The following is a 16,392-nucleotide window of genomic DNA, read 5'->3' on the forward strand; positions in this document are numbered from 1 at the left end:
ATGCTAAGCAGCCAAACAGGTACCACAAAGTCCATGCACTTTACTGACAGAAAAGCCCCTTAAGCTTTGTTCAGTCTACTTACTCTTATTTTAGACACAATTCTAGCAAGCTTGGCAATCTGGTTTCTCAGTCCACAGCAGATTAGAAGCAGCAAATTAGGGCCTAGTGCGGAAGGCAGGCACACAAAACAGCAGCAAAAAGTGACAGTTGATTAAAGGGAAGATAGAGAAACCGTGAAAAACAGACATAACTCAAAAAGCATAGCAATACAAGGTCATGTAGTAAAGGGGCATTATATATCTCAGTAGCCCCTAAGTGAATTTCTGTTTATTACCCTATGATAAGAAGTAATGTTCTTAAAGATAACAAAGAAAACATGGACAAGTATAAAGTATATTTTAGAATATTTCTTACAAAACTGTTTTAAAAAATTAATGATTAAATTGATTTGCTTCAGTTAACTGAAAAATTAACTTATGCAAGTTAGTCTCCTGTCAATGATGATATAAGTGAATTGTTACTGTACTTAGGATATTTCCCCCCACATTTTCTCTTCTAAAATATTTGTAGCTTCATTTTGTAATTTTAAGTGTGATTTGCATAGATATGTCTTATAAATAGAATTGGAAGAATAAATCAATCTCTATGTTTTCTCTGGTTATCATTCATGGCATATCCAGTTTAGTTCAAATAATGAGTTATACCACAGCATTATGGTATTTAGCTCTTGTTTTGTTGGGATACAGAAACAATATACTATGATTAAACCAAACCCGTTGAACTTTTCTTCCCACATGATTTCTAATAATTTATCAAAATATTTTATATAACTGATGATGTGTAAGTAAAATCAGTCACCAGAGTGAAATGACCTCTAGGGTTTACTTTTGATGAACACTCCGTTGACTTATAATTTTGTGAAACGTATCAGAATTTGATTCTTTCTATACTTTAACATTAAAAGCTTTACTGTTTTTATTATGTGAATCAGAATATTACTATTTATTTTTCAAGAAAATTGAGTTTTAAATTTTTTAACCTATTTTACTAACATATTTACTAAGTAGTTACTAATATAACCAGATCTTGTCTTCTAGCCTCAAAAGTTTTATTTCCTTTTTAACTATTGCTGAGAAGTCAGAAGTCGCAAACATCATTTAGCAATTCAGAGAATTTGGGTTTTGCTGGAAAAACTCCCCATGATATTATTACAGCAGCTGCACTCAAAGCTTTTAAATGATGGTCTGGAACTTAAACTCAGATCTATCCTTCTGTATTAAACCCTTAAACCCATATTCTTAAATTTCCTTAGTAATTTGCCTTAAATGTGTTTCTCCTGACTTGCTTGTCTTCAACTTCAGAAATCAAACTTGAGTCAATGCATCAGTTCCTAATGAAATATATTCACAAGCTGTTAAGTACAATCAATTTTAATGAGGTTTTACCTTATGAAGTCAGATAAAACAGACAACTTGCGAAAATAAGCAGCAGACTGCAAATCAAAGACCAGCAAGAATCTGGCCCTACACAGGCCAGATATGTAGACTTTTACTGAAAGCTGGGGGAAACAAAGGGGGGGCGGATTTAAGATACGATAACTGTCACCAGATCATTTACTGCCATGACTTTCCTAACGGTAAGCAAAGGGCAAAAATCTTGTCTTCAAGAGTGACCTAAATGCCTCTTTTCATATATGTCGTACCTTAAGTACTAGGTTTAAAATAAACGATGGAAACGTTCACATTAAAAGCTGTTAGGATATTACTCCTTACAAGAATTATTCTGTCAAAATACCACTGTTAAATTTGGAAAGCACAATTACAAATTTTCCCCACAAAATATTTTCCCCAGAGGGCTTCTTTTGGACATAGGGTGGCAGCTATTAAAACTAGTCACAAGCCTGATAAGAAAAAGTGAAATATTATTTGAAAAGTAACAAGAATATCTAGTTATATTACATGGACTTATTTGTTTTATTTCCTAACGTATTCACAGCAAGAAGAATAAAGTCCTAGACAGAAGTTCTTAGATTTTACCGGGTATAAACATCAGCTAGGTCTCATTTCAAAATGACCAACTAAGAATAATTGGGAGTGTGGCACCAGATCTGTATTAAAAAAATAAGACCTACGATTTATTCTAACGCAGGTGGCCCCATGAAAAAAACAGAAAAACACTGACTTTTAGACTATTATAAGAGAAAATTAGGAATTTTCACAGGGAAGATAATATTTTATCTTGGAAATACTCTAAAAGTTGACAAATTTTGAAAACTACATAAAAAGAACATTCAATTAAAATTCCAAGATCCTTATTTCATGGTTTCAGTAAGTAGAATTTTCATGGAACTAAGTAACAACTAGTGAATTAAACAGATCAGACTGGAAGGTTAGGAATTCCTGATTAAAATTAGCCTTTCAATATTAAAAAGTATCACCTTAGAAAGCATTAAATAAAACTGATATAATATTATGAAGATATTTTCCCCAAGCTGGTATAATAAAAATCATATATAATAAAAGAATTAAAAATTATTAAACTCTAATTCTTCTTATATAAGGTTACAGATTAAGAGAAAGATTACCAAGTTTTTCCATAATTCTTCTAAATTCAAGGAAAAAAGGAGTCTGGCAAACTAAGCAATTTAAAATGAAAATAAACTTTAAGCATTGTTATGTAAGAATATAATAGTCAGTTACAACACAAGAGTTTTTCTTGAAATTTAGCTAACTATCTAAGTGGTAAACTAGGCCCACCCTAAGATATTGCTCCTAAGAGCTTAATTATGGGTTAAGTCCTATAATATTTAGCAACAGGCAGAATCACTTATAGTACAAAGGATCGCTACTATTCATATAAAGCATAAGCAAGTTTTTCCTCGGGGTAAAAAATAAATTTCCTTAGATTATTGAAAAAAAGTCCCCTTTGGTATACGAAAATTTACTCACTTGAAGTGCTAAGTTACAGGAATTCAAAAGCGTTTTTTAACTCCAAAGGCATACTAGATTCACAACTTCCTTTCTAGGACAGCAGCATAAATTGAGTTTTTCCTACATTTTCCTCCAATAACGTCTATAAACTATGTCACTGCATAGGAGCTATAGGTATTAAAAAACAATATACTCCTGGAAATGTCACTCTTTGAAAATGTAATCACAACACAAAACAGATGAGATTGGACGATTTGGAAAGCAACCCCTTTTAAGAGGTAGTTTGTAAATAAAGTATTAAGGAGACAAGGATGCTTTCCAGGAAGCCGACAGGATGTTTCCAGAATCTTATTAAGGTGGAGAGGGTACAGCTTCAGGCTAGAAATCAGCAGCATGGTGACCTGCTTGTGTTAATGGCACCCATTATCTCTAGGCAAACTGATAAAAGGAACTTTTTTGCAAAGTTGAGGATGAGGCCTCAGACTATAGGGATCCCACTTTGATATCATCTCTTTTCATTGCAACAAGAACAGAAAAAGATAAACACACAAAACTGAAAGGGTAATTCTTAAAAAGGTACAATGTGTTTTTTTAAAAGATCATTTAGAAATCTTAAAATTAACCACTGAATACACATACGAACAAGGAAACATAAGACACATGTTATAACCCAAGTAATTTTGAAACTACATTTTAGTTCCAAACCCCAGTACACATCAATTGCATGAATTCAATTTTCTTTTTATTCAGAACGTGTATCTTTGTTTTAAGACTGGTATAAACAAAAATAAAATACAAACAACTTGTTACTGACATGATAGCTGCAGTCATTAACTGCAAGAATACAGTAAAAAGGAGCCATACTAAATGTTAATGTTCTTGCAACAGAATTACCCCAGTCATTTTATGGTAGTAAATTCTGGCAAGAAATGATAAATTCATTTGTTATTAAAGATACTTAAAGAATTTCCAAGATCAATCAGTTGTGCTGAAAATAAAATAGCAGTTTATTCAAAAGAGCCCTTACCTTTCTCTTATTTTCCTAAAAGGTCTGCCATTTACAGGTAAACTACTATTTTCAGATCAGTTGTTCAAACCAGGATTCTTCCTGTAAATTCACATCTTAGCTTTAAATATAGTAAACTTACACTCATTTTCCCTTTCCAGTGGAACATCTAGTCTTGAAGTTAAAACACTTTCACAAAAAAGAACAATTTAAAATCCTTAATGTAAATCTTGGTTCTTACTTTTCTTCTACCTCATTTTCATTTTCTTCCATTATTTGTTCTTCCTCCTCATCACCAAAAGTCTGTTCCTGCATGGTAGTAAAGGAGAGAGATCGAGCAGCCACTTCTGCAGCGAGGCCAGCAGTGAAGGTAAAATCCGGTGACAGCTGTAGCTGTGCCAGCCTCTGCTTGATGGAGGGCTGCGATGAGGCCCCGTGGGTTGGGTGGGCAGGGGCCAGGCCACCTGCATCAGCCTGCTGGGACTCATCTTCGCTCTCACATTGATAATACACTCTTTCTTCAGCTCCTTGGAGGAAGACTTCATTTGCAGAATTGTCTTTATTTTTACCATCTAGAGGGTATTCACATAAATACTCAGTCCTATTACTTATTTCATTTTCGGTTGTAGAGGGTTTATTATTTTCCTCTTCAGTATCATTTTTACAAACTTTCCCCATATGTGAATCCACTGATGGTTCTGAATTACTTATGGGTTCCACTGGGTCTACAGGACACAAGGATTTCAACACAGCTTCAAAGGAAAAAAACAAAGAAAGAAAGAAAGGAAGAAAGAAAGAAAGAAAGAAAGAAAGAAAGAAAGAAAGAAAGAAAGAAAGAAAATAACTAAAAACCCAGCAATGATTTAAACTTTAATTTAAACTCCCAGTAGTTTTTTCTTATAAAGAACAATAAATAAATAAAAGCTAAATAAAACTTGCCAGTAAATCAATGTAAATTTATAAAACCAGAGAAATTTATAAGAGATAAAATGCCTAAGATATGAAATGAGATGGGGTTTTGATGAATATTTTACAACACCTCACATATCTCTTATTCAAAATATTAAAGCAGTGGTTCTCAAGGTGTGGCCCTTGAACCAAGAGCATCAGTCAGCATCACCTAGGAATCTGGTAGAAATTCAAATTCTTCAGCTCCATCCCACACCTACTGAACTGGAAACTGAGTGAGGATTGGCTATGTTTTACAAGCCCTCCACTGGATTCTGATGCACACTAAAGTTTGAGAACCACTGTACTAAAGAATAAGCAGCATGGTTTTCACTAGTAGTATGTCAGATAAAACACCTAACAGTAATCCAGGTAATCATCCTATCATCAACACATATATTTACAAGTTAAAACAGCATGGGGAAAAAATGCAACATACAATTCAACTCACTTGCCAACCACCTAACAAGACCCTGATGAAAATAAAGCCAAAACTTGTACACATTTTGTAATGCCACAGAAAAATATAAAATTAAATAAAACCTGCATTCCAGATCAACTACTGTACAAAGCGTAATACATAAATATTATATCCATACGGCAGAAGTTGTCCTTTCAAGGAAAATGAAGTTTTATTTAGCCCCTCTTGATGTTAGTAGGCAGTGGGTTGCTTGCTAGGCAGTCTCTCCTCCCATTATGAGGGGTTAGTACAATATAATATGTTATGAAGCATGACGGAAGAAAAAAAAAGCACGTCTTGAAGATCTGGCGTTTATTGAAAAAATAATTTTGTAAAACGTGTCCATTTCCAAGAAACAGATCCCTAAGCTGCAGTAACTCCACTAGAGAAGCAGCAACAACAGAAAAAAATGGCCACAGCAGGTTCCAGTGTAGAATTTCCCTCTCTAATTCCATTCGGACTTTACCCCTGTAGGCAGAGACGAAAACAACTCTGGAAGATGTACTGAAATTTTTCATGGGAAAAGCATTTTAAGGTTTCAGCTTTTTATTTATTTTCACAAACTAAATTAGCATTATTGCCTTTTCAAATGTAAACTATGGAAAACACATACCTGAAAAAGAGATACATTTCTCTCATCATTATATCTTTACCCATACTGTCAAGAAGATAATTTTAAAGCCACATGAAGAAAATACTAAACAATAAAAAAGGATATAAGTTCACATACAATGTTATTTTCAGATTTCATGTACAGTGTTAGTCTATAAATCTGCTAATTCTTAAAGAATGCAACATATATTAGAAGTAGATTGATATTCCTGATTATTGTTAATTAAATGGGGGCAGGTAATCTGTATAATGCATCAACTGACTAGTGTGTTAACTCTGTGCTAGAATATAAACCTCCAGGAGTATGGGGATTTTTGTCTCTCGATCTATGTGCTAGGGATACAGCAATAAACAGTATCTTAATATCTACTTGTTGAGTGAGTAATTTACTAAATGAATACTGTGGGGGATAATAAAGCCCCTATTTAAGACCAATTTAATTACAGAAACAAAAAAAAATTGAACGCATAGGAAACAACAGTGTCTAAAATATAATACTCTTAATCTCTTATTTATGTAGGCCTTAAATATATGGACAAGCAAGTTTCAGGAACTCTGTTTTTACTGCTGCTTCTGGGAAGTTCTTCATCTACTACATGCTTTGCTGCTCAAGATGTCCTTTCATTTCACTAGAGTGCCCCCAGGTGTGAGGGTCTGTAGTGGTGGGAGAGGTGGTAGGACTGGAGCAGTAAGAGGGGACTCATGGAGGAGAGACTGGTGGAGAGGACAGCATTCCTGGTAAAGGGATCACCATAAATGTTTTTCATTAATAAAAACAGTAACCATCGTCTAATTAGATAGATATAAGCAGAGGAAGATATCTATATTAGAAATAGTGGGGAACATAAATGGATATGATGAACTCATGATGGAGAGGCTTGAAACCAGGAAAAGGAGTTTAGATTCAATACAATTAGAAAGGGGGAACCACCATAGGTTTTTAAGATAGAAAGCTATAATCAGTGTGCTGTTTGAGAAAAATCTAAGTAGCTTTCAAGGATAGATGTAAGCTATCCTAAAAACTTAGAAGCTATCTTCTAAGAATAGCTTAGAAGAAAAAGGTATTGAAAATGCAAGTCAACTAAGAGGCTATCACAATATACGACCATAATCTTATGAGGACCTGGGCTACAAAGGGGGCCAATGGGAAGAAAGAAGGATAAAATCAAGAACTGGGGGTTTCCCTGTGGTGCAGTGGCTAAGAATCCACATGCCAATGCAGGGGACATGGGTTCGAGCCCTGGTCTGGGAAGATCCCACATGCCACGGAGCAGCTAAGCCTGTGTGCCACAACTACTGAGCCTGTGCTCTAGAGCCCGCGAGCCACAACTACTGAAGCCCGTGCACCTAGAGCCCGTGCTCTGCAACAACAGAAGCCACTGCAATGAGAAGTCCACACACCGCAACGAAGAGTAGCCCCCGCTCACCGCGACTAGAGAAAGCCTGCACGTGGCAACAAAGATCCAACACAGCCAAAAATAAATTAATTTAAAAAAAAAATCAAGAAGTGTACATCTGGACAAGGGAGGATGGTACGGCTCCTAAGAGAAGAAAAGAGAACGACAAGGAACCTTCCAGAGTATAGGTAAACTATACACTTCTAGTGAAAAAGAGAAAAGGAAGAGAAGGCAGTTGATTCTGAGGCTCCACATACTCTAAAATGGAAGGGAAGTCCCACTCTACCTTCTTAGAAATCCATAGGAATTAATTCCTGAATTACGAATTAGCTAGTTTGATATTGTCAAGTACTAAGCTTCCCCTCTTTCCCTCTCCTGCCTGCCATGAAGTTCGACTAAAGAAAAGAAGGGTGGTTAACATAAAGAAGTTTAAGGGTAATCTTAGGTATTACCAGTCATCCAACTTTGTCCGAATCCAAGTATGGAGATAGCGTGCACAGAAGCATCTCTGCTTCCCATCTACTAAAGTGCTCAGATCAATTAAGTAACCTAATGATATAGTTAAGGCCCTAGGTTTTAACTCATTTGTTTTAATAGTGAACATAGTTATTAATTTTGTGTTTTGTTAAAGTAATTATAAAATCAACATAGGACAGAGTTTAGAATCTCAAATTCACTAAATTTGAAAACACATCAATTTATTCACAACTCACTACCCATTTCGAAACAAATTTAGTAAAAAAAATCAAATAACCGATGAAAAAGTCTAATTTCGTATTCCCAATCTGATTATATACCCACTCTTTTATTGATCAAGTTAATTTTGTGTCCAGAAGAAAAAGCACTATACTTACTGGTGGATCCCTAAAATGAAAACCGTAAGAATTCTATACCTAAAATAAGATTTATAGTTCAAGAAAAAAGAATCCCTTACATCGAAATAACGTTTTACTCTGAAGTCAGTGCTTACCATGATCACTAAATAGAAGTTGCTTCCACTTCTGCCTTTCTGCCTCTGATGCTTTAAATCCCAGCACGGTTTTTAGTTCTTGGAGTACCCTCTTGGATTCTTCATGCTCACGCTCCTGTCTCTCTCTGTCTTCTTGAGACAAGTAATAAAAATCATCCTTTCTGAAATCACTGTCCATATCAATATCATCTACATAAGCTTCTAACTCCTGAAAATGAATAAAAGAAAACGCACTGTACTTCAAGAGGACAATTTTCTAGTAGCATTCATTTACCTGCACCTATTGATCGCCAAGATTAAAAAAAATGAGGACTCCTGGCACAGGTCATTAAAGCACAGTTGGGCGAACAAAGCAAACATAGATAAATTGAAATCTTAAAAAAACTTACCTGATATGAAAAAGGGTTGCGGATAAGAAGTTTAACAACTTCGATTGTTATTTTTCTACTCTGATACCATTCTATAGATCTAGTCAAGATTACAGCTTTAGCTTTGACAAAACCAATCAAAATGAGCAGGGCTGGTGGTCCGGGGAGGTGGTCAGGTATGTTAGTCTTCTTTGGTAGACATTTGTGGTTCTTTCTGACTTCCCAGGAAGTTTGAACACTATTGCTAGGATTGGGGAACACCTCATCTTATGGTTCTCCTTATCTCTAAGGGAGAGGGTAGGATCCTGGCTTACTCAGCTTCCCTTGCAGTTATGGTTAAGGAAAATGAGTTGAGATCCTCTAATCGGGTGTACCTGGATCAGATCTGATTCAGAAGTTTGTTATAAAAGAAATAGGCATACTACCAAATGTAAAATAGATAGCTAGTGGGAAGCAGCCGCATAGCACAGGGAGATCAGCTTGGTGCTTTGTGACCACCTAGAGGGGTGGGATAGGGAGGGAGGGAGGGAGATGCAAGAGGGAGGAGATATGGGGTATATGTATAGCTGATTCACTTTGTTGTAAAGCAGAAACTAACACATCATTGTAAAGCAATTATACTCCAATAAAGATGTTAAAAAAAAAAGAAAGAAAGAAAGAAATAGGCATTTTGAGGAATCCATTCCGGCAAGGATGGTGGCAGATCAAGTTTCCAGAGGTAGAGGTTCTGAAGATAGTTTTCATTATTCAACATTGATGGAGCAAGTGGCAACATCTGCACCCAGTGACTTAGCAGTGATGTTGCCACTGGAACAGTTCTTTTGAGTGATTTTGGCTGTTTACCCCAGCCTGCTTCAAGCCTGATTATCTGGACCTCTGAAATATTCTGTCAGCTATGTAATGTTTTTAAACAAATTTCTGGTAGGTTAAACTAAGTAGGGTTGGTCTCCCTTTGCAATTAAGAATACTGAATAGACAGTATGACCTAAGGAAAAGAAGCCTTCTTCAGAATGAGCAATCTGTTGTCAACATCTAACACAATCATTTTAAAAAGTGTTTTATAAAGGGTATAACATATATACATGCAGCCAAATGCACAAATCTTAAATGTATAGGATTTTTACATAGGCACAGGTACTGGTAAACCACCACTCTGATCAAGATAAAAACATTTCCAGCATCCCAGAAGGTACCTTTGCTAATGCACTAATTTTTAATGCATTTCATCACTTTTGAGTGTTTAAAAAATGGACAATTAGATATAAACAGGAAAATGTGTGGGTAGATTCAATGGATCCAAATTCAAGGCACTAAGAACTAATGATATGATATAAATTCAATACATCGTATTGTGATTTTGAAGTTCATTAGAAATATAAATTCAACAACTTACATGAACTTACCCATGTCACTTACAGAGAAAGTTAGGTAAGTTATGTACGTGAAACTCTTTAGGGGAAAAAAAAGCAATTTTCACCCTTACCTGCTCCTCAGGGATTGGATCCTTGTCTGCAATGTGTAGAGGAGGCTGCATCAAAGGTACCACAGTACAGTGTGGGTTTTCACATGCCATTTCAGGTTTGCCTTAAAAAGAAACACAGAAATGAGTGAACATCTATTAAAGTTAACAAGAGTAATATCTATAGATTTACAATTTAAGTTAAACTCTTGGAGAAGAAAAACCTGTTTTTTCTCTCCCTTTTTCACCTTACCATAGTATCTGGCACACAGTAGGTACACTAAATACTCGCTGAACAATCAACTTTGTTCATGGCACAGAAACAGGCTCAAGACAGACCCACTGTTCCCTACAAAAAACAAACTTTGATCTTGCACTTCGCTTATACTATTTTTATTCTCAGGAGAAGTTAGGATTGGAAATGAGTTTCACAAGTAAATAGATTGAAAAGATCACCCAGGTGAGCTTAACTTTAATTATTTAAAATTGGTGTTTGGCATCTAATCTCGGGGTTACTTAGCCTCATGTCCAGCTCTCTATCTTTTATCATTATCTCTCTACTTTCAAGAAGCAGGGGTTAAGCCTCTAGGTTTTTACCTTTCTAGAGTAATGATAGATACATGGTTGGGAACAGAGTTGGGGGGACTCTTGGCTGGCATGGGCTGGTGTGGTCAAAGCAAGCTAGGCTGGGGTGGGAAGAACCTTCAATAGGTGTGAATCAGCAGAAATGTGACTTAGCCCACAGCAGCAGGCGATTGGTTACATACAAAGGATTGAGTAAATAAGTAAATATATTGAAACTAATGACAGCCAAGCTTCTCATAATCACAAAAGGGAGGAACAAATATAGAGGGGGGAAGGCCAGAATAAACTATGTGGTATTAGAATTGAATTGGAGGTATTGGTATGAACTCATGGCTTACAACATATATGGATAGACAGATACAGAAATAGAGATGGAGTGTATACATGTATATACGCAGATGTATTTCACAGCTCTGTACACTGAGAAGTGGTCAAAGAAGTAACATCCCAGTGGCTCTGAGCATACCCAGCACCTAGATCTTGGTTTCTAAATGTCATTTTCCATTAAAAGGAATGAGGGCTTCTTGGAGACAAGGCTGATGTTATGGCTGGAGGCAGGGAAAGTATGAGACAAAGTAAAGAAGTGCTCAAAGAATGATGGTGACACGAATCACCTTGAATGGGCTCCCTCTGGTCAAACTTTGGACAACCTGGGCAACAATACAATATAAAAGTAACAAACTATGATCTACTGAATAAAATAAGAATCCATATATCCACATTGATATAAATAAGTGGAAAGGGGGGGGATGCTTAACCTTATAATAGAGTGTCAACTAGTAAGTGTAAATGGAAAATGGAAGTAGAAAATTACCATTTGGCAACCATCACAGTAATATCCAATTCAAGCAAGAACTATCAATGGATGCTAAAACTAGTGGGTGAAAAAATTTTAAGCTAATTTATTTTATTCACTCATAAAATTCACTTTTTTGTATATACAATTTTATGAGTTTAGACAAATTAGAGTCATGTAATCACCTCTACCACCAAAATCATGATACAGAATAGTTCTATCACGTCAAAACATTTACTTATGCTGCCTCCTTATACCCTATTCCTCCCTCCATATGCAACTCCTAGTAACCATTGATATGTTTCCTGTTCCTATTAAATTTTATCATTTTCAGCACGTCATATAAATGGAATCATACACTATGTAGTGATTTGAGTCTGGCCTCTTCTGATTAGCATAGTGAATCTTCCATCTTATTAATGTATCAGTAGTTCACTTCTTTTTTATTTCTGAGTAGTATTCCATCGTATGGGTGGATATAATGGCTTACCTATTCATCAGCTGAAGGAGCCTTGGGCTATTTCCTGATTTTGATGGCATACTATGGGTATGTAAAAGAATGTCTGTTTTTCAAAAATGTGAACAGAAGTATTTAGGGGTAATGGGGTTTCATGTCTGTATCTTACTCTCAAATGGTTCAGAATAATACCACCAAAAGAATTTATAGACAGATACACAGAGAGATAAAGCAAATGTGGTAGAATGTCAACAACTGGGGAATCTGGATGAACAGTACTTAGAATTATTACTCTCGTGATATTCCTATAATTTTGAAATAACTAAAAAAAAAAAAGATATGGCTAACTAAAAGCACCTGCTTCTTAAAAAAATTCAAACGAACAGTTTTATTTCAAGTTGTGTAGCCAAGGCTACTATGGGCATTTTAGTGAGAAAAGTTTGTGAATACTTGTATCTTACTTCATGCCATTATCACCTATGAGCAAAAGCCACATATACAGAGGATATCATGAAATGGCTTATCATCTGCCCAATGATTTGGAGACAATTTTAACAATCATGTTTGACTGACTAAGATTCAACATCTCAGAGTATGCTAAGGGAGGGGTGAATGAGATGCATCTTTTAACACCCAGTGGTCTTCTGAGTGTTTCTATTTATGGAAAATATACTTAAAAGCTCTAGAGTCATATCAAAAAGCTTAATATGTATAAATATTTGCACATATTAAAAATTCTTGGCATATTTATCCTTTGGAGAAAGAATTATTCACCATTTACATTTGAGATATAAAGGAAATCTATTGGTAGTATATCGGTAATTAGCTTGTTAACATTTCCTTTGAAAAAAGTTAATACTTTTACTATCTAAGGACTTTCTCAGTTTGTTTAAGACATTAAACAAAGTATTACAGATCTAGCCGTAAACAAAACAATGACTAACAGGATGATAAAGCATTACTCACCTTTGGCAGCAATACAATTTCTATACATAAATCTGATTAACCTCATAATAAGGTTCCAAGGGATAAACATGGTATTGACTTGTAGCATAAGTTTAAAGATTAATATGTCAGCCATTTACAATGGAATTAGTGAAATTAGTAAAAACAAGTATAAAATCTGGGTCCAAAGGAAAGCAGTTTTGCCGAAAGTTTCAAGACTGCCTTTTTACCTAGCAGTACAAGGCACTCTGATGCTCCTATTAAATAACGGCACATTTTAATACATTTTCTTTTTTTTTTAACATCTTTATTGGAGTATAATTGCTTTACAATGGTGTGTTAGTTTCTGCTGTATAACAAAGTGAATCACCTATATGCATACGTATATCCCCATATCCCCTCCCTCTTGCGTCTCCCTCCCACCCTCCTTTTCCACCCCTGTAGGTGGTCGCAAAGCACCGAGCTGATCTCCCTGTGCTATGCGGCTGCTTCCCACCAGCTATCTCTTTTACATTTGGAAGTGTATATATGTCAATGCTACTCTCTCACCTCGTCCCAGCTTACCCTGCCCCCTCCCCGTGTCCTCAAGTCCATTCTCTACGTCTGTGTCTTTATTCCTGTCCTGCCCCTAGGTTCATCAGAACCTTTTTTTTTTTTTAGATTCCACATATATGTGTTAGCATACGGTATTTGTTTTTCTCTTTCTGACTTACTTCACTCTGTATGACAGACTCTAGGTCCATCCACCTCACTACAAATAACCCAATTTCGTTTCTTTTTATGGCTGAGGAATATTCCATTGTATATATGTGCCACATCTTCTTTATCCATTCATCTGTCAATGGACACTTAGGTTGTTTCCATGTCCTGGCTATTGTAAATAGTGCTGCAATGAACACTGTGGTACATGACTCTTTTTAAATTATGGTTTTCTCAGGGTATATGCCCAGTAGTGGGATTGCTGGGTTGTATGGTAGTTCTATTTTTAGCTTTTTAAGGAACCTCCCTACTGTTCTCCATAGTGGCTGTATCAATTTACATTCCCACCAACAGACAGCACTTAATACATTTTAGATCCAATAATAATAACAAATATGCAGTACCAGCCAACATAGCATTTGTATACTGTTTTTAAATGACTGAAGTATTTTATCTTAAAAGTAAACTCAATTTCTGGCCCCTGACTACCAAACTCATTATTACCCTAACTGGAAAAGAGTTTCTGGAAGTCCTAATAATGGAATAACACTATTAAAATCTATTTGTTTAATTCAATTTTTTAAAAAGGAGGTATATGATTCAGGGAACTTTCAAAGCATATTCATTTTTTATTTACAAAAATAAGAGCCAAGGCTTTATATTCAGTGTCAATTGGTACATATAAATTTAACTTTTTTTTTTAGTAAACTAAGTAATTTTGTCAAGTCAGTTTCATCACATAGATAAGAAGTACACCTAATAAAATCTTACCAGAGAAGAATAAGCATATCTGATAAGGGTACGCAAAAGAACTCTCTCATAGGTACCTTTTTTATCTGTATTTCTTCGTAGCAACTTGTCCACTTGAGAAATGGCCTCTTCCCAGCAACTGTTGCTCGCTTGAACATGGGGCTGAATCAACTTTAATTTCTGTTCTAGGATTTGATAAGCTTCTGACACTAGTTCTTGTGTTTCTCTAGTACAAACAAGCTTTTCAAGTTCATCTTCAAAAATTATTACCCTGAGTAATAAAGAAAAACAGCAACAGATTTCTATGAACTGTGAACTGAAATGTATAATTCACAAGGTTGATTTAAGAAATAAGTTTATAAGATGAAAAAAGCTCTGGACATGGAAGGTGGTGATGGTTGCACAACAATATATATGTACTTAATGCCACTTAACTGTATGCTTAAAAATGGTTAAATGGTAAATTTTATGTTATGTGCATTTTACCACAATTTTTAAAAAAGCTTATGAAGAGTATTCATACATTTATTCAACAAGTACTTCTTGCATACATACCAGGCATTTTACAAACTGAAAGGATAAATTAAACCCATTTCCTACTTATAAGAAACTTATACCAAATCAGGGGAATTATACATATACAATACAATATCATAAAAAATTAAGATTAACATTTTATTTCCATTCCAAATTAGGTCTAGAGAGTTGAAGAAACTTGCCCAGGTCATAGAGCTGGTAAGCTGTGAAGCTGGGCTAAATCCAGGCACAAAATGACTGAGACATAAAGACAGACTTATAAGAATTCAGAAGAGGGGGAAGTTACTACCAGCTATGGGTCCAGACAGGGAACAGCTAAGGAAGAGGTACTTCTGAGGCAGCACTGAAGGATGGATAAAATCGGAGCATGTACAGAAGACGAGGAAAGTCACTGTAGATGGTACATGGGGAAAGGAATTTATACAGTTTGGCGGGACTGAAGGAAAGAAGTGAGAAATAAAGACAGAAAGCAGCCTGTAGTCAGGTTATGGCAAATCCTTTCTGTAGAATGTTTTATACAGACTTTAGTCTAAGCTGTTATAGTCCAAAACCAGTGAAAATTTTCAGATAAGTAAGAAAGCATATATATGCCTCAGAAACATTAATCTTGCACTCTAGAGGCCAGGAGAACAGTTAAAGGGTTAATGTCCTAGGGTAGGCAAGTGAGAGTGGGAATAGCAAAGGGGACAAGCGAGAGGGAGGGACGAAACACAAAATTTTTTAGATAACACTTTTAAAAGTTGTGTGTGGCAGTGCTAAAGGGCAAATCAGATATGATGATTTGTGACTGGTTTGCTCTCTAGTGAAAATATTTTGAAAGGTGACATGTAGTAGCATATATAGAATATTTCATTTTTAAATAGGAAACATACTTCCCATGCATCATTCATAATCCCTGACCAAGGTACAGAGCCCTTCTTTATCATTTTCATGTCCATCCAGTGTAGCACTCCTCCTTCTCGAGCCACCTTCCCTCACGCTAATGCACTCCATTACGCCCTGTATATTTCTGATTCTATTGCCAAACATTAATTCTTTATAGACCTTGGCTTTGCCTAACACAGTCTTTCCACTGAAATCTTTTTTTCCTCTCATGATGATCCAACTTTTGCCACCCACTCAAGTGGAGATTGCCTTATCTCCCATATTTTCTGTGGGAGACAGGGTTTTCTTAGAACGGCAGCAACAGACCACTGGAACATCCCTGCCTCACAGTTTCTTAGTTTTTCCCTATGCTGTAATCTTTACATCAAACTTATATACCCATCTCAGACCTTGAACTGATGGGTAAAAACTTCTCTTCTTAAAATGTCTTTCTGACCTTCATTTCCTATCCTTGTACATCACCTCCTTCTTCACTCCAGTAAATTAGCTTTTTGATTTTACTGAGACTTCAAGTCCTTTTGGCCCATTTTCTTATCTTACAAAATCAATTGCTGCCCTCCCCCTTCTACTTCTTGCCTGGTATCCAG

The 16,392-nt window shown here is 35.7% G+C and overlaps 1 protein-coding gene across 11 annotated transcripts in view; it reads right to left on the minus strand.

Moving 5' to 3' along the window:
- Window positions 1-3,914: 3,914 nt before the first annotated feature.
- Window positions 3,915-16,392, minus strand: part of VEZT (vezatin, adherens junctions transmembrane protein) — a 73,205-nt gene continuing 60,727 nt past the window's right edge. For 9 of the 11 annotated variants that reach the window (XM_082418801.1, XM_082418797.1, XM_082418800.1 and 6 more), the window contains 4 exons: window positions 14,461-14,654; window positions 10,176-10,276; window positions 8,325-8,532; window positions 3,915-4,689 (listed from right to left, as the gene is read on the minus strand). In XM_082418801.1, coding sequence (XP_082274927.1) covers window positions 4,175-4,689; window positions 8,325-8,532; window positions 10,176-10,276; window positions 14,461-14,654 — 1,018 coding nt within the window. In that variant the 3' untranslated portion in view covers window positions 3,915-4,174. The other 2 variants (XM_082418794.1, XM_082418793.1) reach the window with 2 other exon arrangements.

This window comes from Balaenoptera physalus (assembly GCF_965194825.1).
Source record: "Balaenoptera physalus genome assembly, chromosome: 13".
In the NCBI taxonomy this organism is placed as follows: Eukaryota; Metazoa; Chordata; class Mammalia; order Artiodactyla; family Balaenopteridae; genus Balaenoptera; species Balaenoptera physalus.